The 26,438-nt window shown below is 40.4% G+C and overlaps 1 protein-coding gene across 1 annotated transcript; it reads right to left on the reverse strand.

The window, feature by feature from the left end:
* Positions 1-820: 820 nt before the first annotated feature.
* Positions 821-25,266, reverse strand: GOLGA3 (golgin A3). The gene is made up of 24 exons (XM_066562102.1): positions 25,192-25,266; positions 23,185-23,536; positions 20,240-20,398; positions 19,141-19,253; positions 17,974-18,665; positions 16,688-16,799; positions 15,971-16,277; positions 15,170-15,372; positions 14,932-15,069; positions 13,835-13,996; positions 12,664-13,032; positions 12,251-12,328; positions 11,041-11,304; positions 10,455-10,549; positions 10,075-10,291; positions 9,346-9,489; positions 8,521-8,718; positions 7,905-8,021; positions 7,533-7,672; positions 6,611-6,743; positions 6,293-6,415; positions 5,753-5,917; positions 5,389-5,549; positions 821-4,939 (listed from the first exon to the last, which is right to left on the reverse strand). The coding sequence occupies exons 2-24, from the start codon at positions 23,312-23,314 to the stop codon at positions 4,732-4,734; spliced, it is 4,428 nt and encodes a 1,475-aa protein (XP_066418199.1). The 5' UTR covers positions 23,315-23,536; positions 25,192-25,266; the 3' UTR covers positions 821-4,731.
* Positions 25,267-26,438: the final 1,172 nt, after the last annotated feature.

Here is a 26,438-nt window from a genome sequence, read left to right on the forward strand (position 1 = left end):
GCGGAGCAGCCGCAGCTGCCGGGCGGGCGGGGAAGGGCCGGGGAGGCCGGGGGAGCGCGGCGCCGCTGCTGCGGGGGAACACACGGCGGAGCAGCCGCAGCTGCCGGGCGGGCGCTGCCCGAGGCCGGGACAGGCGGGCAGGGCTTGAACTGCACCAGCCCTGGGGACCGGGAACACACGGGCACTTCAGAGGCCGCTCTAGAAAGGTTCCGTCCGGGTATTAACCTTAAAAAGCTGCAGCAGTCTCGTATGAGCCATGAGAGGTGGAAAACCAGGGAGCAGGAGGCCTCTAGTGCAGGCGAACGATTCCCTGCACAGATGTGAACCAGCCCTCCCAGCAAGTGCAACATTCCTGCCTTAGGGTACAGGCGCCTGCACTATGTGCAGGGCAGGCACTTGGTGGTTTAAGTTGCTGTCCTTAAAGAAGAAAATAGTATTGCTTTAACTCACACTGTTTAGCATTGCAAGGAAGGTACAGGGATCTCTCTCATCCAGCCAGTTTTGGCTGCATTAGAATGAAGATGACATTTCTGCATTGTTCGATTTTGTACACTCAAACTCCACGGGCCCACAAATTCAGGCCAAGGAATTGTGTTTCTTCCCTGATGAGTTCAGCTAACTGAGAAAAAAAATATAATGGAAATACAAGCACAATGAAGTTTAGATGCGTGAAAAACCAATACACAATAATGTTGTCTTTCAAAATAGGATTTTTTTTCCTTAAAGGTGGCTACACAGCATATTCAGGATCCCAACACAAAAATTCCTGTCCAAAACCGAAGAGAAAATGGTAACTCTCTCGAAGCAGAAACAACATGGGGCCCTTTAGCAAAAATAGTTTATTGCACAAAACTTTTAAAGGAATCCCTATGCACATAATTTTTATAATCAACATGCTTTGTATGATCATAAACATTAATTGTACATAGTGTAACTCCTCCAGCCCCTGGGTTATCCATTCTTCAAGAACATGGAATTATTAACTTCTATCTTTACAAATACGGCCTAAGCAGACATTACTGAATGTCATACATGAAACAGAACCATTTCATTCAGAACATCTTTCCCTCCCCTAGAAATCTGTGCATCTGTATTGGAAATGAGGCTGCCCAAGCCCAAAGTGTTGCTCATTAGTAGGAGGCAGTGATCAGATGACAGCTGATGAGCATCAGTAATTCCTCTGGACAGCAATTGCTTTCACAGGAAAATACTTAAAGGCTCTGATCACAGCAAGTCACGTGCAACTATTCCCACTTTCGCCACAAAGTTAATAAAATGTATATCACAAGCTTCTGCATCACCAGGAGTGAATTTGTCATCTTTAAGGTAAGTTTATATTGGTAATACCACCTGTCCCCAGCACACCTTTGATGTTGTCACAGCTAACACTAAAATAGCTGTGCCACTGCAGTTCTCTCCCCTAAGGAGGAAAATATCATCCATGACAATATGAACAGTAGAACATTCATCCTGGATATTACTTTTCACGTGTGAAAATCCCATAGATTTCTGCTAGGATATTGCCTGAATAAACAGTATGGGATCAGATCCTCCTGCTGCATGAGTGGATAGGGGACTCAGCTGATCCCAATACAGTGCACAAATATTTCCAAGAAATCTGGAAGACAACAGAATGGAGCATTATGCAATATTCAGCAATGCCAGAGACTCAGAAACATTTTATTCTATTGTAGGGTTTGCTGGCCTTTGTTGTGATATTTATTTTAAATGCACAGTTATTCAAGAGCCCTCAAAAACTCAACAGTATCTGAAAAAATAATGCTGCACCATTTACCAGCTTTCAGCACTGGGGAACATTCTCACATTGCAGTGACATTTCTCCTTCATTAACTAGATTTGGTTTAGTATGTAGCAACCACTGAAGAAACACAGAAAATACATTCTATTGCAGTGCTTGAAAAAGTAGAATAAAATTATAAGAGATTATTCTTCAGATTCTCCTGATTATTTGGCAGTGCTGTGACAGGCAGAGGGGAGACAATTTTCATTCCTACAGCTAAGTTACTTTATTGCCTAGACAGCAGAGACCTGAAGCTTTGCAGACTGAGCATGCTCAGCCTCAGGGAGAGGCTTTTTAATAAAGCAGCAACTATCTCTCTGGGTCATTAAAAACATAGCTGATGAGCTTCAAAGAAATGGCCTTGCCTTTATCACACACTGCATGCTCCTTCTAGTAGACCTCCCAAGTGACTTCTGTAACTTCACTTAGTACCTCACCAGATTTAGACCCTCTAAAGTCTCAGTGTCCTTCATTTAAGTAAATGACATGGAAAAAGCACAATGTGAATATAACAGGACAATACCCAGTGTCCAGGTACTGCCAGCAGCAGTTGGGCCAATGCAGAATCTAATCCACAACAGCTCCCTCATCCTGGAAAGGGAAAAACACATCTAAGGCTGATTGTGCAAGCTCAGATGTCTTCAGGAGCTAGAGAAACTGCAGCAGGAGGCAGAATGGACACAAAAAGGAGAGCTGACATTCAGAACAACTAGGGAAGATTCTAAAAGTTCTGGCTTCTTTGATACCAGATAAAACCTTTATCCATACAACCACTGCTGAACTAACAGATTAGAACATAGTGGATTCTGAACTGTAGGCAATGCATTTAATGAAGTGAACAGCAACATTACCGCTGCACAAGTAGTATTTTAAATCCTGGACATTTGGTAGTTTTCTTGTACTGAATATATTATTCGTTACAGTTTTTTTTTTTTCTTTATCAATACTGTGGTTTGGTTTTTTTCTTCTTTGAGCTTAATATACAGGCAACTTCAAGAACATGACAACAGCAAGATAATCAGTACCATTTACTCTACAAAGCAGACTGCAGCAGTGTGCAGACATGTCTTAAGCTAGTTTGTAAAGCTTTTGATTTTGAATTGTTTGGTAAATCCATCTGATGGGCATCTAATACCACACCAATGCATTCCTTCCTTTACCAGTTGCAAAACCTTGACTGTCAGCACCACTTGACTTTGATCCCAAGAAAATCTAAGTTAAAATCCAGTAGCTGCAGGGCATGAAATCATTCAGTAAAAACATTTATAGTGCAAAGTGTTCAACTGGACTAGAGCTTGAAGTGGTAGCTACGAGAAATCAGACTTTGGATAAATATAGATGGGTTTGGGAGTTTTGTTTGGTTATTTATTTTTTGCCTTACTGCTAAACAAAATGCAATATCCTTCCCCCTCCTCTGCTACAACCAAACCCAAAAAGAGCGACAGCCTCTTTGGAAAAATACATGAACTAGAATTTTTCTTCCAGCCTTTGAATACACTTGTACTTAATAGATTTTTTTTTTTTGGTGAACACCAAACTACAATGGATATAATTCACTTGTTTTGTTTTAAGGACAAAAACATTCTAGTACACGAGTAACCACTAAATCTTCCAAATACCCTAACACTGAATTTTAGAGTGAGGAGAGGCCTGGCTTGTCACTGCACTATGAGCCACTTGGAGCAATGGGACCAAAGATGAAGGAAACTAAAGTGAGCTGCTTTAAAAATAACTTAGTCAAGGTGCTCTGCAGAGGGACTGCCACAGTACCAACACTTCCACTCACCCTGGACACCTTGGAATAGAGGGTGCAAAAAGTAGAGGGAGTGTGTGGGAGAAGATAAAGCTATTAAAAATAATAATTTTATAGGCATTATAATTATGTCTTTTAAAGTAAAAATAATTACATTTCTAAAAGCTCTGGCTTTAGGTGCTGATTCCCCTAAGCCATTTGTACAGTATGTCAAAGAGCAAACTTAAACATAACATTAAAACAATGACAGTAACAAAACCCCTCATTGTAGCCTTAACTTACAGTATATAAGCATATTAAACCAGATATTCAAAGGCAGAAAATTATGATTTTTTTCTTATGTATATATATATATATATATATATATTACACACATACTTTTAAATGGGTGTCTACTTCAAAACTTGAAATAAAAAGGTGCAAATTATTTGTGCAGTGAAGCAAAGCTCACTACTGGCCTGTGACTGTAAGAGAAAAACATCAGCAAACGTCCCAGGCAAATCTGCCAAAGATACCAACTGCTCTCTGTTGCTTGTCTTTACAGTCTTGTTTCTTCTGCTATAGGTCAGAGGTCATCTTCAAAACTGGAAATGGCTTACAATAACTTATTTTCCTTCAAATACAGATCTTGATAATCTACATTTCAAAAATAAGAGATTATAGGAAGGGCAAGAGAATACTCAGCATATCCAGTTCTCAACCACTGCTGATGGCTGAACATGAGAACTTATTCTTCTCTGTAGTTTGGCTACAATCCAAGATGAGGGAAAAAATACATCCTACTCCCACAAATTAAAAAGAAACAAACAAGAAAACCTAGATGTTACATAATTAACAGTAACTCCTTAACAAACTCACCCAGATTGAACAATTGCATACTTGAAACCAGATGCTCCTCTTGACCTCATTTTAAATCTTCATCTCAACCTCTTACTAGACCCTCAAATGAGCTAGATTCACCACTTGGCAGTACCCAACACGACTGAACTGTTTCAAACAAACGCTTAGAATAGCACATTCTGCATTTACTATCCCATCAGTTTCTCAAATCAGTGCCCTTTGCTTCTACAGGCAAAAGCACAACTCTGAACACCATTTAAAAAACTGAAATAAATAATTTTTATAAAGATTTGTTTATATACTTAAAGCAATAGGAAGAAAGACAACTGATAAGAGGTTATAGTGTCAAAGCTTCCTTGTCACTAACACTACAATTCTCTTTCTTTTCATCTGCAGTAGGAGTCTCCTGCTGGTCTGATGCACTTGTAGGACTTGTAGAAGTAAGGTCCATCAACTTGCCCTCAATCTGAGTCCATGAAGACATTGATTCATGTACTGTAATGGTGTGTTCCTCCATCTGCCGCTGAAGGCTGTCCATTTCTTGCCTTTGGATTTGTTGAGAACAAAAAAAGCAAAAATTAGCAAGCAGAAAAATGACTGCTAAATCCAAGACCAAAAAATTACTTTTCTGATTTTTGATACCTACTCCAAGACTACTTAAGATATAGCTGTATACACGAGAGAGAAATCTACAAGAAGCTTAAGAACAAAACAAATACAGTGTGCTTGATTAAAAAAATGTTAATAGTTGTTTTTGATTTTTTCTGCTGTGTACAATTCAGGATGGATATTTTGTTTAGTTTATTGTAAAGTCTTCTTTCACTATGGCAGTGACCACATAAGCAAGCACTTACAAAGACAGAACATCCTACTGTCCTAAATATAGTCTCAATAAATAATTAATTTTACAAATCCTTTTTTCCTCATAGTGGCAGCTGGTTTCCTGAAAACATTTTTAAGATTCCTTACTATGGTTTAAAACAACAGGCCATACTTTAGCTGCCGGAGACAGCTGTTCAGGTTCTTTAGAGGCTCCTTGCTCACAGCTGTTGGTTTCAGCAGTTCTTCCAGCAAGGCAGCAGGCACTGGACAGTCAGGAATCTTGACTGGAGTCACTGGATTGGAAGAGTTATTCTCGCCTTTCAGCTCTTTCCTCTGGTTAAAGGAAAAAAAGGAGACAGAAACACAATTTTATTTCATCAATATAATTTTTCCCACCTAGAAAGAGTCTCACATCATGCTACTGGTGCACATCTGCAAGGAGCAGGAATCACAGGCACATTCATGTTAGGCTATTTAAGAGCATTGGCAGAGAGCTTTCCTGTACTTTACAAAAAGTGTTCTTTCTATTTAAATACCTTCTTCATCTTGCCATGCTTCAGGTCCAACTTCAGCTGCTGGTTTTGCTGCAGCAGTGACTTCATGCTGTTCTTCAGTTCAGTCACTTTAGCCTGCAGCATAAACTTATCCTTCTGAGTTGCTGACAGGTCTTCCCTCACCATCTCTAACTCAGTCTTGATGTTCTAAATGGGAAGAGAATCAATGTGATGTAGAGAAACAGCATAAAAATTCCAGCCAACTAATGTTTTTATAATCTTATCAGTTTCCAGAAGAAACTAGAAGAAAAAACCAACACAAAACAGTGTATGAAACTGTTTGCTGCTTAAAACAAATTTGCCAGATTTGCCAAATGGCAGAAAATCAGAGGTTAGGTTAAAAGAAAGTCAGTAGCCTATTTTAATGGCATAGAGGTTGAAGAACTACAAAGGTAACAGCACAGTCAAAATAAAAATTCAGAAAAAAGTGTAAGTATGCTTTTAAAAAATAAAAATATAGTTTTAATTATCCCCCTACAGCAATCAAAATTTCCATCCATCAGAACTGGCTCGATTAAATACCTGCAGGACAACTTGTATCCCTTCTAACTCTTTGTGACTGCGCTGTTCAGTCATGTCCAGCTGCTGCTTAAGTGTTTCAATTTCTCTTTCTTTTCGTTCTACTTCCCACTTCAGGTCTTCCACCTACCAGGGGAAAATAAAATGTAATTGGAATTATCTACAGGTGCAATGAATCACAAAATCCAAAATATATTCTTATGTCTCATGAAAACCTTCTTAAGAAAACCTAGGGAAACTTTATTAAATATGCTGAATTAAAGACAAAATCATACAGTGCAATAGAAATACAGATAAACACAGTAAGTGTTCACTTTTTACCTCTTGGCTTACTAGAGGCTGTTCACTAAGTTTGTCATCCAGGTTTTTCTGCAGAACTTGGAGCTGAGATGTGGCTTCTGCCAGCTCTTGCTGGAACTGAGATACCTCCTGGGAATGTTTTTCATCCTCTACCCTGCACAGCAAGATTAACAGACACAGCAGTTACTCAATCTGTTCTGTAAAACAAGAACTTCACTGGGTTAGCCAGTTAACTATAAATGATATGACTGTGCATGGAACCTGCTTAATCACAGCTTTGACTGAGGGCTTTGCCAACACATTCATAGAGCAAGAGTTAAATCACAAGAAGATTTTATGAAAGATATGTATAAATAATAAATATTGAAAAAAATTTATTAAATTCTTGAGCACTGGTAATAGTCCAATTACAAACAACTGATTATACAGCAAAAAAAAAACAAACAAAACCCTGTCAGCAATTTTGCTTTGTTTCTGGAGGAATAGAGTTAAGCTTATATCCATTTTCATGTAGGTCTGATAGTTTCTTATAATTTAAGAAAAAATTTATATATGAGCAAACTGAATTTTAATACATTGTGGAACATAGTCAATAATCAAATTAATTCTCTGTGTAGTTCCTCAGGGATGTAAAACAGAGGAATAATAGGATATAGATAAAATGTTAATCCTTACTAGCAATGTGAAATATTAGAAGTGTGTGGTGAAAGTAGAAAAAAAAGCAGATAGTGAAGCCTAAAACCAGTGTACCTCAGGTCTAACTGAATTATAAAGAGAAAAATGCAGGTATTTGCTCAGAGTCCAAACAAACATCCATGGTTAGGTTCTGCTGAGAAACATTCAACATAATCCACCCCAAAGGGGCAAACCCAAGAATTCACTGATGTATGGCTTTTTGAGAGGATTTGCTTTAATTACTGTCCTTTTTGAGACATTTACTTACTGCAGCTTGTCCACCTCAGCCTGCAGGGCCTGGACCAGCAGCTCTTTGGCGTGGAGCTCCTTCTTGATCTCACTGAGCTCCAGCATGGCTGCCCGGTGGTGTCGCCGGTTGTGGGCTGCATCCGCTTTGGCTGCTGCTTCCTAACAGGACAAAAAGATGCAGATTTACTTTGTTTTATTCTCTGCAGGGGAATCATAAAGGGAGCTTAACACAAGACACAACAGAGGAGACATCAACTGATCTTTCAGCCACTGCCCATCCTGACAGACTCCCTGCAGGAAGCAGGATGTTACAAAACCTAGGTTTCATTTCAATATACTTATTTAAATACCTTTAAATCGCTTTGTAAGTAAATAAAAGATGAGCCATTACCTGCTTCTGAAGGTCTTTAACTTTTAACTTTTCCTTCTCTAAGGAAGCCTGTAAAGCTTGAATAAGTTGTTGCATTTGCTGATCCTCTTCCTCTTTCCGCTTTAGGACTGCCTGAACCTGTAACACATCACAAAAACAAATGCACACTTTGTGTGGACTCACTGGAAGTAGAGGAAATACAAACACAAGCCAATGCAGGGACTGAAGAAAAACTCTCTGCTGTTCACTGATTATTCTTTCCACACAATACCTTTAACCTTACACTTGTAAAAGCTATGGTTAAATGGTAGCTCGTTGCCTATGTCCAAATGAATGAGGGAATAAAGGAATAAGAATTATTTATCTCAATGAATCCATATGTAACACATATGGATTTGGTATGTTCCAAATACCTACACTTTCACTATTGCAAATATTGTAGGGCAATTTTATAAATTTTTTTTCTAAAGAAAACTCTGTTTAATGCAAAGTCCCATTTCTGACTTCTTGTTCAACCCCCATATTGATCCTGTTATGCAACACACAGGGCAGGCATCCAGAGCTGAAGAAAATGCACCAGCCTTGTATCACATGAGCCAATTCCCTTCTGAAGTTATTACATCAAAAAGTGAAATACCTGTAGATTCAGCTGTACCAAGTCTGCCTCTCTTTTTGCTAATGCTGTTTCGAGGATATTGTTGTGTTCCCGCAAAGCGGCGTTGGACTGGCTGAGACCTGTAAGTTTTCCACGTTCATGTTCCAGTTCGAGGGCCAACTTCTTATTCATTTCTTCTAAACGTTTTATCTTCTTCCTGAAGCCTCTAGATTCCTGGAGCTATAGTCAAAGAAAACCACAAATCAAACAAACATAACCAAACAGCTTCGTGCTACTATCATAAAAAACTGAGTTAAACTTATTAAATGTCTAGTTTTTCCAGAGTGGGATTTATTTTTTCTTTTCTTTTTTAAATGAACAGTAAAAAATAAGTTCACTTTGGTGTTTTTTCCTGTTGGAAGACTAAAATGTTTACTAGAAAGAAGAATCCAGGAGTACTGTTCAGGTGCAGATCCAAAGCAGTTGATATATATGATTTTTTGGTGCCACTCTACAACCAAACACCATCACCTGGCCCTCAGCATCACTGGGGACCCGTGACTCTCAGTAGTTCCAAAAGCTAATGGTTTATGTATCCTCACTGTCTCATGACCAGACACAGCTGATATCTAATATAGGAACCACTCTTCTCTCTCATCCTCTTTCCCTATAGGACAATGACTCATGAAACCACAAAGAACCAGCACAAGGCAACAAAATTTGCAAGTACCTCTGACATGATGTTTCCTATCCATGATTCTGATTTTCTCCACCATTGGAATAAAATTTTGGTACTACAATTTTTCCCTGTCTCGCAGGCACTTTTTACTGTCATATGCCCATCTACCAAGCAAATAAAGTAATCACCTCATCTTCAAGTTCCAGCACTTTCTCTCTGTATTCTTCAAGCTCCTGGCTGGTCAGTGAAATCACTTCTTGCAACTCTTTTTCCAGCATCAACTTACTGCTGCTCAGAGCTCGCAGTTCTGTCTTCAGAGCTTGGATCTTCTCCTAAAGACAAGGGGGTCACATGTGATTAGTGCATCACCCATCTTCAGGAGTCACTTCTGCTTTGGTTAAAAACCTGCTTCTCTAGCAAACATGAAACAAGGTGCTAGTGTTTAATTTAAAGGCCTTGCTCAGAGTTTTCCACCTCTGCATCTAGTTACTGCTGTAGGTGTATTTGATATCTTGCTCCATTGGTTCAAGAAATTGGAGCTTCCCTTAGTAAATTAATTTTCTTGTTACAGGCCTAACATATATAAATAAGCTATGGCTACCTTGAAAAACTTTTAGCTGTCAATGAGAAAAAAGCAGTAAGAGCTAAAATCTTGGACAACTTTTAGATACTAACCCTTAAAAAAAAAGATTAAACAATTCCACCAAAAAACCAACCAACAAAAAAAATTTAATCAGTAACTCTATCTTTGCCAAATTACCTCTCTCAAACATAGTTAAAGAAGTTCTCAGTGCTCAGAACCCTGACACCATCCTGTTATCTAGCTTTACTTTCCAAATATTTTCATCACTTCAGGGTGAAACAGTATTTCAAGACATAGCTCTGTCTTTGTACAATGTCAAAGGACATCTGCATACCTGAGCAATCTGGTCATTCCCACCATCAGTAATTTGTGCTTTTAGTTTGCTCAGCTCTGCCTCAGCAGATTCCTTTGCAGTAAGAGATTCCTGCAGCCTCCGACTGAGAATGCTGACTGCATTCTCATAGGCTTTGTGTTTTGCTTTCATCTCTTTCTGAGCACTGGTCAGGTCTGACCCGAGACGCTTCATTTTCTGTTTCTGCTCTGTAATGGCCCTGGTGTGAAAGGAAAAGAAAACAGCAGGTAAAAACAAAAGCTGCTTGACAAATAGTACTACAAGATTAATTTTTCACATGACCCAACAAAACCCAACATCTGAAAGCCATATATGAAAACCAGATGCTGTAGTTCTTTTGTCTGTGCTAGAAGAACACTTACTTTTTTGCTTCTTCTTGCATTTGTTCTACTTGTTGTTTTAATGCCTGATTTGCCTCAGCAAGAGATTCCATTTGTTCCTTATCGAACTGCAAAGACTTAACAGGAAGGAAAAGAAGACTCATGAGTGTAAGAACAAAAGCATTTTGCTGTCATATTTGATTATAAAAGAAAAATAATGAAATTTCAAAATTACTTCCATCTCTAAATATAAATTGCTCTCTAGTCCTCCATATTCTCTTTCCCTTTTCTCTTTAACTCTTTCCTTTGAGGCCACCACTGTTGACACATATGAAGAGTGTTTGTATCTTATTCTCAGATGGAGTTCACTGCAGGACCAAGGAAAATGCTTCCACATCAGTCTTCTACCACTCCTGTAGTGCTTCTCCCCACTTACTTACATGAGATGTTAGTAAGCAGTCATGCATTTACAGAATTTTGGTAGGTATATGTTGAAATGTCTGGACTATTTTAAATATATAACCAAGAACATTAACTAGCAGGTGGTCATTCTGTTTCTTTACAAAGTTAACAGAAAGAGCAGTGTATCCTGGATGTAACACTCTCCAAAGCCTTACACCTTCCATACCTGCAGGCGTGTTTCCATATCATCTCGTTCTTTCTGCACTGACTGGAGGTGATTTTCTAGTTCCACCATCTGCTGGTGAACCTGAGATACTTCCTTCTGCAGTTTTGAATGCTCAGATTCGAGTGACTGTTTCTCAATTTGGATTTTCAGCAGCTCTTTTTTTATCTCCTTCAGCTCCGAGTCCAGGCGCTTCTTTGTCGCTTTCAGCTCACTGATGAGCTGGTCCTTGGAGCTGGCATCTCTTCGATAAGCTTCCACCATGACCTTGCACACAAGAGTTTCAAGAGGACAATGTTTCACCTCTGTTTCAGCTTTGCAAATTTTTGACTAATTTACTAGAAAGTATTCACTGATATTCTTTTAGTTTGAGGGGGTGGGGGTGTCATACAAACCAGCACCAGCTTCTGTAAGATATTTACTCTGGTTCAAAGGCTTTTATGCAAGCTCAGATATCAAATTATCATATTAGCAGTTTATTAAATGAAACACCTCAATGTTCTCTGCAGTAAGGGATACTCTTCTTCACATTCTTTATGAAAACTGCATTATGTGCCATTTTTAAAAACCAAACTAATTGTAAAAAATTAACCATCCTATGCACATAATTAGTAACTTTTGCCATGAGAAGAGGGTTTAACTATGACTGACAGCTTAAACAGCCTTCCCAAACTTAAACATAACAAACTAAAACTTTGACATTAGGCTAATAAGCAATCAAGCAGCAAATTAATGGTGCCACCTTATAAATAAGACACATATATGTGCAACACTAATGACATATCCATTTCAAATTGCTGTTTCAAAACTGTGTAAATTCAGAATAAAATTTGCAGTAAAGCACTTATTTACCATCTAATTACTGAAGCAACTATTATTTTTCAAAGCTGCAAGGAAATGACAACACTTGAAGATTTACATGAGTGCTTTTGCAAAAGCAAATCTAATCAACAAATCAAAGACATTTTCTATGGTGCATCACTTGGCAAAGGCCAAAGCCCTATCAAAGCATGCATTTTTTGGTGGATCAGCTTTCACATTAGTTACAGACAGAAATTCAACTGAAAGCTATACATTTTCTGTATTTTAATGCCACAAAGTTCTGTGATACAAAAAATAGATCTCAAAACTTCCCCAGAAGTACATGCCTTCACTGTAAAAGAAAGTTTATTCCTTGGGTTTATGTATCTGAAATGTCTTTGGTTTTACTTACCTTCTCCTTCAGGAACTGTTCCTTCACTTTTTGAAGCTGTTTTTTGAGGCTGGCATTTTCTTGTTGCAGATTTTCCACCTGCCAGAGGGGCAAAAAGCAAACATTGCTTTATGAGCCAAATGTCATATTATACCTGATTTCTTTGGTGAGCTTATCTGTCTGATTTGTAACAATTGCCTAATCTAACAAGGATCCTGTTTCTGACTAAGCATCTCAGTGGTTAGATAATACAACATTTTATACAGAAATACACTCACCAGGTCACCACACTGCAAACCAAATTACTGCACAGGAAAGATGTGTGGCCCACAGAGCCACAGAAAAGAGCACACTACAAAACTACTAACCAAACTCTGACCTGTACTCCAAATTATTGTGTTTTAAAACTGGTAAGATTTCAGAAAGATCATTACCTGGCTTGACTTGATTGCCATTTCTTGCTTCAGCTGCTCCAAGATTTCTGATGTTACCTCTGTACCTTCTCCAAGGCGTGTGGCCCCTTCATCAAGTTGCTCTTTACTTGCTTTTGCTGCCTGCAGAGCCACCTCCAACACAATCTTCTCATTCTGCAAATACTGGATTGTGTCATCTTTAGAAGCAGCATCACTCTGGAGCTCTTCTAGCCTGGCCTTCAGTTCATCATACTGTGTTTGCAGGTCATCCAGGGACTGCTCTTTGGTGTGCAGTGTCTCCTGGGTTAGAGTCAACTGCTTCATCAGGTCGAGGTGTTCTTGCTGCAAGGATTCAAGCTGCAGATCTCGCTGATGCAAAGTCAACTTGACCTGACAGGAAATATTTTAAAATTAAATTAATACAAAACAAAGGTTATCTTTGCAAAAGCACTCTAATCAAAATCAAGTATTATAATTAATATTTCAGCCTGTAGGAGAAAACAGCAGAAGGTGAAAATATTTTTAACTTTCTGAGCCCACTTGTATTTACTCTGTTAATTGTATTGACTGCCTTGAGCAGCATCTGTTACCTCACGGGCTAAGCAATGACCAGAATGACAAACGTAAAATATTCATAATATTCATTGTATTCAAAAATTTTACTTGAAAAACGTGTCCACAGCAAATTCAGGTAAATTCAGCATTATTAATAATACCATATCATGACATGGAATATAGTACTGAGCTATCACATACTTCATGTCACTGCAGCCCTTGACATGGTGCCTGCATAAGGTTACAAGGTTAAAGCAGGGCTCTGTAAGTGTAAATGTATGTAATGATATGACTGTAAGTGTAAATGTATGCAATGATATCCTGACTGCCTGACAACTTTGAACATGGATCTGTGGTTTTTGTCTATGCTCACAATAATCACATGCTGAATTCACTAAAAAAACCAGCATCTGGCAAGACAGTAGTTATGAAATTTTTAAAAAGTATTATTACTGACATGGTTGGGAAAAAGGCCTTTTCACCTGAAACAGAATGACTTTAGTATGCACTTCATTTTTGCAGCAATCTTTCAGTTTTCAAAAAGAAGTTTAGAGGTCAGTATCAATTTACTATTGCTTTTTCTGCCAAACCAGTATTTCCCTTGGAATTCCTGGGAAGCTGATTAACAACAGTCTACCTGTTCCAATTCTTGCTCCAATGTTGCTGCAGAATCAGCCATTTTCTGAAGCTGTTCTTTCTCATCCTCAAACTCCTCTAATTTCCTCTGCAAGTCTTCTTCCACCATGCTTTTAGCCTCCTGGATCTGCATGAAGGCAGCTTCCTGATCTAACATGTCAGCCTGCATAGAAAAAGCATGGAATCAACTTCTACAGTTTCAATGGAGGGGAAGGAGTGGGAAAAAAATAGGAAAAGAGAAAAGTAAATTATTAAGAAAATTTGTAGAGGAAAAACACAAAAATAATTCTGATGTCTGCCTTACACACCTGTATGCCTTTACTGAAGTCACTCATTCCTATACTTAAAACACCTTAGAATAATAATGAATGTCTTGCATACTTGTGGCAATCTGAATACCTATTAAATATCACCTTGTCCTTTCTCAGTTGATGAGCAAGACATGAAGAAAAATAATCTTTATTAAAATTAAGCTGTCTGGGAAAATTCTAAACCAAAAGGGATTCCTTGGATGCTGTAGCTACTCAGGAAACAGTCCTGTCATTTATACAAGCTATCAGTAACACTGCAGATGGGTGCTTCCACTAACTTGCTGCTTTACTCTCCTTTGACTCAGAAGCAGAAATGTCACTGAAAATCAGGGGATTTTAATGTTCTAAAAGCTTTGCAAGTGACTGTACTGCACTTCAGATTTTACCCAATTTTTCTTACTGGAGGGAAGGAAAGACAAACCTGATCACTGAGCAATTTCACACACTTAAAAAACACATTACCTATTTAGATTAACTTCCAATTAAGTTTCCTCTTGAACAAGTTCATGGATGGGCAAAAGACAACATTTACATTTGCCTTCAAAGTTCAATTAAAAACAAATGTTAGAACTGAAAATGCAAGTATCACCTTTGAATGGCCTTCTTCCCTCTTATTGTTCATAATGCCACGCAAATTTATTTGTTCTCAAATATTTACTGCTTTTATAAGGCAGAATTTGAACCAATTCATAAGAATTCTATGTTACTTTGCCAGAATACCCTTGATTTTACAAAACATAAATACACAATGTGGACAGAACATAACTCATGAAAACCCTTCACAAACCTCAATGTTTTGTAGTTGTGCTGCAATACGTTCCTTTTCTTTAATGGACCTGTGCTGGGTTTCAGTCAGCTGCTGAGACAGGGCCACATTCTCTAGTTTGAGATGTTCCAGCATCCCTGCTTGAGTCATTTGCCCAGCCTAAAAGAAGGAAAAATAAATCAGTTTTTTCCTGTGGATAAAACTGACAAAAAAAAAAAAAAAGATTCTCAGTTCTCCCATATGCAATAAATCACAATACCTGTATATTGGCCATCTCACTCTGCAGCCTGACACGGGCCTCCTGTGCCAGGACCAGCTGCTGCTGGTACCACTGCCTCACATTTTGGAGAGATGTGATTTCTGTTTCAGATGCCTTCAGCTTGTTGGTCAGTGTGGTCCGTTCCAGCTGCACCTTCTGAAGCTGGGTCTGCAAGGAAGCCAACTGCTGTCGCAGGTCATGAACTAGAAAAACAAAAATAAAGAGCCTGGACTAACACACCCCATTATGCAATTTTTATGCACACTTTTTCAAGGATTATTGCTGTATTTGTAATTTTATCTATTTTTCCTTAATTGTTGAACAAAAGCACATATGCCTAATTATAGAAAGATTGGCTTTTCCTGCCAAAGTGCTAGAATCCAAAATACCAGGTCATAAGCAGAATAAAATTAAACTAAATGAATCACTTCTGTAAGCATTCACAGTTCCTTAGAGGCAGAAAATATGAACTAACTAAACATCAGGAAGTAGGTGTCCTGGCACGTAGAGTCATCGTTACAAATCAGCATTTGTACAATTTTCCAAAAAAACAACTAGGCCACTGTCTGGACTAAATATTTATGCCTCTCTCTCCAGGCTGGCAATGGCAGCTTGCAAACTGTGACACTTCTGTGACACAAAGTCAAAACCAAACATCTTAAAATGGAAACCATTTTATTAGTATGCTATCAAATAAACACAAGTTTAAATTTCTTCTTCTTCTTGGACTTCAAAATCAAGTTGAAATAAAATGATTTATGGAACAACAGATTTTAAAGACTGACATTTCCATCATCCCACCTGTACTGTCTCTGGTGAGAACATTTTTTTGCATATCTTCAACCTTCTGCAGGAGTCTCTGGTACTGCTCCTCTGCTAATTGCAAATCATTGTTTGAAGAAGCCAAACTGGCATTCTTTGCTTCCAAGGCATTTTGCAGGTCAGCCATTGCTCGTTCCAGATCCCAGCAAGACTGCTTTAATGTGGCCACTTCTGAGCTCAGGGATTCCTGCTTCTGCTGGCTGTTTTGGCTGTGCTCCATCTGTGCCTGAAGCTTCATGTTCAAAGCTGCAAGTTGGGCTTGTAGCTCAGTCTTCTCTTTGAGAGCCTGAATGTGTCCAGAAAACCAAAATGCAGGAGTCTCATGAGAAAAATATATTAGTGGCTGACTAAAAAAGATGCCCAGCAAAGTGGCTTTGATAAGGCAAAGACCAAAGGAGGTGCTCCATGCTCTGGAGCTGAGACTCCCCATCTCTCTCTGTCCTTATCTCAACCCACGAGCCTTTCATTGTTATTTCTTCTCTTCCCTGGCCAGCTGAGGAGGAGAGGGACTGAGCAGCTTTGGTGGACACCTGGCATCCAGCCAGGGTCAGCCCACCATGGCACTCTTGTAAAGTACCTCATTCAATAATGTTTTTACAAAACACAATTCCACAAGTAATGAGCAAGAGGTTCTTGAAAATTAATTAAAATCTTATTTTGATTTGCTGAATACAGAATTCCAAATTCATTTTCTACCTGATTAGCTTCTAGTGAGAGTGCTTCTAGTTGCCCTTCAAGTCTCATCTTCTCCTTCATAACCTGCAGCATCTCGTCATGAGTTCCTGCGATAGAGCTTTCCATAGAAACACTGGAGACAGAGACAGCACAAGCACAGTCACAGGGTTAGAATACAAAACTTGTCCAGTTGAAGAAAAGTGACTCTGAAAGCAAGAGGTACTCAGAATCCCTTTGGCTGAGACTGTAGCACATTATTCTGGTTTATGATAGATGCAGAACACAGTGTAACAACCTCTGGTAAAAAGAGAAAGAAATTATATACCTGCTAAGGTTTTATACTTTAGTTTCCTGTACTTGTAGCAACTAGAATCTAGTGTGGCACCATATATTTGTTATTTTTCAGAACTGCAATCATTGACTTCATCATATTCTGCATTTACAAATCTCATTTAAGCAGACAACTGGACATGATGGGATCACAAAACCTTCACAATTATTCTCATAACTTCACAATTATAACTCATAACCTTCACAGTTATTCTCATAACTTCTCCATAAGAAGGAATAACAGGTATTTGGCATAAGGGATTCCTTATGCTGATTCCTTGCTGTAGAACCAAGGCACCTGGAGAAAAAGGATCTTTTCCCATTACCATAAGAAATAAATCTAAGCCAGAATAATCATCAACAACTGATTGTAGACCTCAACATATTTGGGGATGACACTTTATTCCAATAAAGTGGGGGAAGTAATTTCAAAAGTAGGACATATAAAATATGCATCTGCAGACAACTGATAAAAAGGGCATCACCAGTTACACACTTGCTTTCTGAATCAGTTTGATACCTGTCATATACACATAAGCTTGGGAAACGAAATCTCATTCTCAAAGGGCTGAAGAGGATAAGATATCTAGGACAAGACCCTTGGCATTCCTTAACTATGTGAGGTCTGAAAGGTACATGCAGAGATGAGGAAAAAGACAATACTAAATATCATTGAGGCAGTCAAGTCTGTACTTTCAGACTTTATAGACAAAGGCTCATGAGTGATTCAGTGAATGAAGCCCTTCTATACAGACAGAAACAACTGCTTGCAGTACATTTAACACAGCCAGTGGCAAAAATATCTTTCTCTAAAGATATACTTAGTAAATAGGTACTCAAGTGAAGCAACCTCTCAGATTCTTTTAGAATTTGTAAGCTACTAACAGACTCAATAACAGTGTAAGTTAAAACTGGATCTAAAGCTAGTAATAGGCTGCCTATTCCAAGAAAATATCATTAACAATAGATATCCTTACCTGCTAGAAATACTGTCTCTCCTGCTCCGTACCTCCCCATTAACTTCTTGCTCTTGGGCCTGGTGCTCCACTGCTGCAGCCTGCAGCACCTCACTAAGGGAAGGAAATTGCCCCATTGCTTCAGGATGTATCTTCTGGCCATTTATTGTATATGGAGTGTCCTGTTTGCCTTCTGCATTCTGCAAACTGCTATACAGCCCTTTCCCTGATACACTGCTGTAGGTAGAGCTGTCACTCTCATTTCCATCCAGCCTCATTCCCACTTCACTGCCATCAATCTCTGAAATGCTGTCTCCTGCCAAGGAGGAATTCTCTACCCGATCATCCACGTCAGAGGGCAGACTGATCTCAGACACAACTGATGTTGGGCCACTTCTGCTTTGTGTCAGAGCCCCCCCAGGTAAGTCAGGAGCCACGGAATTCCCAGTAGCATTTCGAGCATCTGAATCTTCCGTTCTGTAGTCAGCCAAGGACCGGATCTTGCTGGCCTTAGATTTTGAGCTTCTTCTTTCTTTTGAGGATGCTGGAAGTCCCAGGCTACCCAGCTTTGGCCCCCTGGGGACGCTGGTCCGCAAAAAGGAATATTCTTTAGTCATTGCTACAGTGCTGGCTCTTGGCAGGATTTCTGGATTCAACATCAGCTCAGGATCCAGGGTGCTGGAGGGACGGGTTTTGGATGTAGACTGACTCGACTAAAAGAAGCAAAGAGTCAACAATAAATTCCAGAATGTTAACTCTGAAATAGCATCAAAGACTTATTTTGCTGTAACTTAAGATATAAAGCTCTACACTTTTACATTGATATTAAACATATGTCCTTTCATAAACAAGGTAAATTATACCAGCAACCAACCCTATCAAGCTGCAGTATATAAATGTTGAAAATGTTCATGTGAGACTCCAAAAGGTAACTGAAAAATATAGGCAAAATTGAACATTTAGGTTACTTTAAGTTTGGTGTCTGTTTTTTCCTCCCCTATTTTAAGTAGCTCAAAATGGTACATTACTGATGAGCTAACAGAACCAAATTTTGCCTGTCCAGAAGACAAAAATGCTTTCTCTCATTTGAGAAAACTACTGAATGTTTTAATTCAGGGAACAGAAATGGTAAAGTTTTCAAGCTTCTCAACAAAACACAATCTAGAAGATGTGTTGTGTGGTACTCACTCTTTCTTGGTGTCTCTTCACTCGGTATTGTTTGAGCTGCTCTTCCAGACGCCTTCTTGCCTGAAGTCTGATTTGTTCTTCATTTTCCAGTGGCAGTGAAGACTCTACAGAGCCTGTAAGGGAAAGGCATCTTCACAGTCAAACAGAAAACTCCAACACAGGTAAAAGGGATGCAAAAGGTAAAAGCCCCTTCTACCATCAGCAACATGCTTCATGCTTAAGCAAGGAACAAAAGGAAAGCCCACTGACATGCACCTCAAATGACCCTCTTCAAATACATCCTTGTGTAAGCACTGATAAAGCCTGTGGACTTCCACTGCTCAGTTAGCAAATGCTACAATTCCTCCACAGATGGAGGACATGACAAGAGATTATACAGCAAGAAAAAAAAAATATTGCTGTCACTTAATCTCACTTGTCCTGCATTTCTGACAGTACTAAAATTATAAAACTAAGCAAGACCTACACAGTCCACTCATTCCCTACAAGTAGTGGAAAATGGTTCCATGGATATATTTTCTTACCTTTTATTAACTCACATTAAACTTTAACTCACATTAAACCTTCTCTGTAGTAAGACTTTTAGACACCTTAATATAAAGATATTCCCTTCTCCCCCCCTTCATTGCTCTTCTCTCCTTTTTTTCTCAGCTTAAAATCACCTGGTTCTGCTGTTCTTTTTTTTTAATGTCACCTGTTACTCCTAAAAATCAAGAAGATTAGAATAGCTTCAGCCCCAGAAAGCGTGAATTCCCCTCCAGTGAAGAGCCAGTTTTAAATGGTAAGGCAGTGCCTTAGCTGTAGCAGAGGGTGGTTTACTGAAAGAAAATGAATTGCAGTTCTAAGTAAAAGTTTACTGCAAAAATGAAGTTTAGTTCAAGCTTAAATGATGTTACAGAAGTCCAGAGCCAGGCTCAGAGTAAAAAGCTTTATGCAGCAAGAGAAAGCAGGGGCACCACCATAAACAGATGCTTACACAATTCAGTTTCTTGCATGGGAAGACTTAGTTTGAGAGACTGCAAAGCTTCTTTTCTAAGAGCTATGCCCTCAGCACTAGTTCCCTGAGACTTCCTTAGGCTGTCATGGAAACCAGTCACACCTGGGGATGACTCTTCACCCTGCTCACTGCTGGTAGGATCAAAAGATCCAGGAGAGTCAAGGCAGAGCGACTCTGGCCCATTCTGGCAGGCATCCACTTTGCTGTTTATCTCCAGACTTCCCTCTTCATTTGGCACTTCATTGATGTTATTACTGGTAGCTGGAAAAGAAAGTTTTACTGAGTTACAACTTCAAGCCACTTAATTCATCTTCACAGCTCCACCCAAATACAAAGCCAGCACTACTGCCTTTACATTGCATGAATATAGAAACTGCTACTGACAGCAACTGGCAGGAGACATTTCATAGAGCATTTTTGATTCTTTACGTTAGAAGACCAGAATAAGTACTTTTCATTTGCTTTACTATGTGGCCCTCAAGCAGGACCTCAAAAGTCATCATAAAACATATCTTCAAAACTTCATAGAGGTTTTTAAATCTTGTTAGGCTTAGAAGCATGAAACACCAAGTGTAAGGAACTCTGAGAGACAATCTACTACAAGTAAGCCTCAGCAGCTGCAGGCCTGTGCTGAATGATTCAGCTCTTTGATGTGCAGCTGGGCACTGGGGAGAAAGCATCCACCATCCCCATTTCCAGCCTGGCTCAAGCAGTTTCTCAATTTTAAACTGAGCTTACATTTTTTCAAATAGGTTATCTTCATCAAAAGCATAGTAGCAAAGATCATATGTATCAAAATAATAAACCTACCAATTAAAATGCAATTAAAGAATCACTTCAACACCAATTTTATCCCCACTTACTAGTATTTTTCTCTTCCAGCAGGAAAAATGCATATTCAAAACCAGATAAACATTTCACAGGTTTATACCCTGGATTTCTCATTTCTATTTCATTTGGCTGGGGACTACTAACATTTATGAACCTGCTGTTGCAAAAAACCCATGTATCTAACTTTAAATTAATTACTGTATATCTCAAATGAACAAAGCACTGAAACAGCCACTGTCTTTCTGTTCATTTCCACACCATGTTATCACTGAAGTAACTGCAACTCACTGGAATAATATGCAATGTTTATATTTTTTTTTCCTAAAGATGGTGGAAAATATTTAACATTTATGATCACAAAGTATTTGCAAGTGCAGAAATCAAGTTCCCACCTCTGCAGTGCATCTTCCCAGCTCAGTGTGAACCAGCAGAGAGGAAACTGAATGAAGAAACTGAATTTGGGTAGAAATATAAAGCTTTCAGACTTAGGCTGCCAAAACCCATCAGCTCTAAGATTTGAATAAAATACTTTTGAGAATCTTATTTGTCATGCAGACATTTCAGGCCATTTAGCCTTAATCACTTCTCTGATTTAGATCATCATGTTGTCACAAAAACAGTTGCAGACATGATGGAAGGGGTGAGTTCAACAAGGACGTAAAGGAGGACAGAGGGAAAGACTGCTTTTTAATGACTAACATGTTTTAAAACTAGAATATTGGCAAAACTGAATTTGAAATAGGTGTCAATGCTAAGAATAGCCACCAGCCAAAAATATGATGACAGCTCATACATTCAGAAATATTGTTTCTGCCCATCTCAGAAACTGCATCAGGTTTATACTTTATTCACATTTTTTCTTCCCAGCAGTGAGTGGTATACATATACCAAAGGGATGCTGGAGCAAAATTCTGGAGGAATGGTTTCCTAGTGACTTCCTGAGGCCAGGAGACATAATCTAAACGCTCCTTGAATAAAGAAATTTAAAGGCAGTAGTGTCAAAGCAGCTGCAGTCTTTTTAGAACAATGGGCAAGGAGATGCAATTAGAATAAAAACAGTAGAAAGACACACTATCTAATTGAAAGTCACAATTTGATTGTCAAACACAAGAGAGAACAGGAACACGTGATCTCCAGCTTCAGAAAAGATGAATGAATCATCACACTCTGCCACTCTGATGATGGGCAGAGTAAGAAAAGCAAATAAAGTGTCAGGGCCTCCTCTCTGCTGCCTGTGACAAGGTGACAAACCTGTGGTGCCAGAAGGCCCCAACCTCACCACGTCACCTCCTTTTACACAAGGAACCACTGTGGTTTTGTGTGTCTAGGCAGCCACAATGTACACAGCTCTCCACCCAGCCACCCCCACATCCTTGAACACCAACATATCCTTGGACTTCTGCCAGGAAAACATGGAGATTTCAATTCAGTGCAGGGAAAATACTTTCACAATGAAAGCAGTTAAATACTGGAATGGGCAGGGAGGCTGATGAACCTCCCTCTACAGACACTTTCAGAATTCAATAGCACGAGGGCCTGAGCAACCTGATCTTACTCCAGAACTAGGTGTGCTCAGTGCAGCAGGTTGGACTGGATAACCTGCACAGCTCCCTTCCAACTCAACTCTGATTCGATAATCTACTCAGATAGTGGACTCTAAACAGTTTCTCATAAACAGCTGCATGATTATTTTATTATAGAGCTTGTCTACCTATAAAAGTTACTTTGAGATAAACTGGAGAGTACATGCCAGTATCTCTCTTTCACAAAGAGAAGCAGAGCCAGATGTTTTGGGTTTGCTTAAGTGATTTAATTTATTAGGAAGATTTCTTCTGCCAGAATAAAGTACTCCAGTCACAAGCTTACTCTGGAACAGTAATTTCAGAACTGATTGTTCTAGAGAGTTTCAGGTATACACTCTTGGAAACATTATCTGAAGACTGACTGACACCCTGAACAATAAATACTCACCTGACAGCTGATAGTATTTTAGCTAGTAGGGTTTTTTTTGCTTTCAGAAGAACAAGTTCTACAGCAAAAAAAACCACAACAGTTTTACATACACACAGAGCTATAGACTTCACCAAACCTGCTTAAAACTGCTGTACAAAAAATTCCTGACCCCAAGGAAAAACTTCACCTGAACAATAACACAGATGATTATATAAAAGCCAGGGTAAGATAGGAAATTATTTGGTGTGTATGAAATAACTTACTGTTAATTTCATCTGTCGTAAGTAGCTGTGACTTGGCTTTACAATCTGAAAGTTCTTCAGAGCTGCTGGGAGCCCCATTACCACTTCTGCTCTCCAAGTGAACATCCTGCTGGACAGATGAGGAGTCCATGGTAAAAATGATCCAGATCCCTGGAAAGTTCTTCTTCTCAACAATTTGCCACCAAGTGAACTACCAAGTCCTGTTTCTCTCCATCAGCAAGAACAGCATCAAGGTGTCACACAAGAGCACAGTTCTGAGCTGTAGAGCTGTTGGTGTGCAGCAGGCAGCTCTAACTCCACATCATGGAAACAGCTCGCAGCCAAAGTCGCAATCACCAAGGAGCTGCATCCTCTAGAAACAAAATGTAGCGAATTTACAAACATTTCCTGGAGCTCTGAAAATATGAGTTAAAAATAAAGTAGTGCCCACAGACAGAACCAGGACATGCAGTAACAACAAAAACAATGAAATACAACCAAGTATCCAGATCTGGGGAGAAAAAGTGATCTGTTTATGTTCACTATTTTAGTAGCACTGATACACTGCAGAAGGATGCAACAGATATTTAGCAAGACAGCTGATTTAGAACCATTGTCCCTTTTAATAGAAAGATCTCTTTGGCCTCTGCTTTAAGAACAAAGCCAGTAACAGAGTAGTATTGTCCCCTGTAAATTACAGTATATATATGGAAACATACCATATATTTCATTTAAAGGAATGAGTTTCAGTATCTTTTGTTAAAATGAAGTATGGAATTCAGATTTAACTTTTTAAAAAATAAATTACATCATTACTGTTTACTTGTCTGCAGAATAAGAAGTATGAATCACTATACAGACTCTGAACTACTCATTACAGCACAAGCTGGCAGTCAGAACACGGCCTGGAACTGCAGCTAAACATTGCCTTCTCCTGTGACCAGCCAAGAAAAGGATTTCCAAACACAGTTTACAGAATTTGCAAATAATTCAGGTATTCAGATCTAACTTCTGAATACCTAATCTAACCTCTGGGGTGGGGGGGTGTGGTTCTGGAGAATGCCAAATCAGGAATATTTTGACTGCATTTTTACATGAACACAAACATTTTGAACAACATTCCTTCCATACCTCCAGGGAGCACTTGTGTAACTGCTACTGTGCCACACTGCCCTGGTCACCCTGCAACACCACCATCACCTCCAAAATGTTACTGAAGCAGCAAACAGCTCAGGACACACAGAAAAACACGGTTATGCGGGTGATCCTTACAGAAATGAGCTGTGAAGGAGCCAGAAATTTGCGGCACCTTTCCAAATGGGAAACCTCTACCAAACAAAAAAAATTAATACCTTTACTGTGATTTGTTACTAATTTTTAAAGATTTTCAGTATAATAAAGCTTTCAATAAAACTCCTAGGTACAGCAAATAGATGCTATGTGACAGGTTACCAAGAGGAATCGCAGACAAAAGGCAAGCAAGATTTTGGCTCCTTACACCTTGTCAAAATCCAGTCCACACGAGATGGTTTGTTGTCCTTGTCATAAAACGCGTTTAAATGATCAAGGTGATGAAGAATGGCTTTCCCCTGCACAACCCATTCCCAGTATTAAACGGAAGGGTATTCTGGCCTCCGAGTCCTTTTGTATCCCTGTGTTTCGCACAACCAGACACACACACACACACAAATGTAGGCACGCCACGGGAACACAATAAGCCCATATGGAAAGGGCTGCATCAAAGTCACGGATTTTGCTTAAAACACGAACAGTCAGAACGACAACGGGTCCCGGTCACAGACCGGGAGGCACCGGCAGACACGGCCGCGGGGTCTCTGGGCCGGGCACGTCCCTGGGCGCCAGCAGAAGCAGCGGGAGGCCCGGGACCGCAGCCCACGGAGCGGAGCCGAGCCGAGCCGAGCCGGGCGGTTCCCCGGTGCCCCGGGCAGCCCCAGCGCCCCGCGGCCTGAAGCTGCCCCCGCCCCGAGCTGCCCCCGCCGCCCCCCATCCCGGCCAGCCCCCGCAGACCTGAGGCCGCCCGCCCGGCGCCGGCTCCTGCCCGAGACGTGGCGCTGCCTGCGCCGGGAAGGGGCGGGCGGGGCGGTGCAGCGCGGTTCTCGCTCCGCCGCCGGCCCGGCGCTGCCGCCGCTGCCGAGCGCGGCCCCGCACGGGCCCCACGGTTCTGCCCCCGCGCGCCGCCGGCCGCGGCCCCCGCCGGGCACAGTCGCGGCCGAGGCTCGGGCGCTCCCAGGCGGCGGCGGAGCCGCCGGGCCCGTGGAGAAGCGGCGGCTTTTCCAGACGGACCCTTCCGGCAGCGTACGGAGGGGAGGGAGGCACGGAGGGGGAGCGGCTCTCGGGCCGGGCCGCCTCCGTGCCCGCCCCGGACCGTGCCCCGGCTCTCTGAGGGGCGGGGGTGTGACCGGCTGCTCCGTGGGGACCCTGGGGCCGGCACCGACGTGCGTAAATTAAATTAAATTGTACATAAATTAAAAATTAAAATTTCTTTGTGAATGTGTGCGCTCCTCGCAGCCTTGTGTATCTGCATCATTGATGTTCCTGCATTAGCGTTGCCTTTTACGGGGTCTGAGTCAGGAAAGTCCCGTGACATGTCTGTAAATGTCACGTTTTCAGCGTTCCCCATGGCCCTTTCCTCATAAATCAGTCCTTCGAGTTTCCAGCGTCTTTCTGGAGCCGGGCATCCCACAAGTCCTTTGGGGTATTGGGAGCTGGTGCATCGGAGCACATAATTTCATAATGAAAACTGCTGCTACCGTCATACTGCCACCCTTAATATAATTGCAAGGTAAACACTGTTCGCTTTGCCAGATATTACTCTGTTATCAACCCTTCCAAATTGTCCTTATTATGAACATGATCCTCTGAGCTGTTTCTCTAGGAAGACAGGAGGCTGTTCCACAAGTCAGGAGAGTTGATAAACCAAAATACCAGCCTGTTGTTTGAACTGCAAACCTGTTAACCGAGCTCCTGGATACTGCCAACAGCTGGGTGTTTTCCTGCACACATTACACAGCCCTCTAGGCATTATTTGGAAGAGACCATTACTTTACAAACTAAGTCAGGGAGAGGACTGTTCTCAACTGCAGATGCATGGATCTAAGAGAGGCTCCCAGCGTGATGATCAGAGGTATCAGATAAGTGGATCTGGATTCATGGGACAGCCTCCTGCTGTTCTGCTGCTGGACCCAGATGCCAGTATGAAATGGCAATCCCAGGCTGTGGCTCAACACCACGACTGAAGTTTGACCTTCTTGGCT

The sequence above is a fragment of the Molothrus aeneus genome, chromosome 18 (genome assembly GCF_037042795.1).
Source record: "Molothrus aeneus isolate 106 chromosome 18, BPBGC_Maene_1.0, whole genome shotgun sequence".
Lineage (NCBI taxonomy): Eukaryota > Metazoa > Chordata > Aves > Passeriformes > Icteridae > Molothrus > Molothrus aeneus.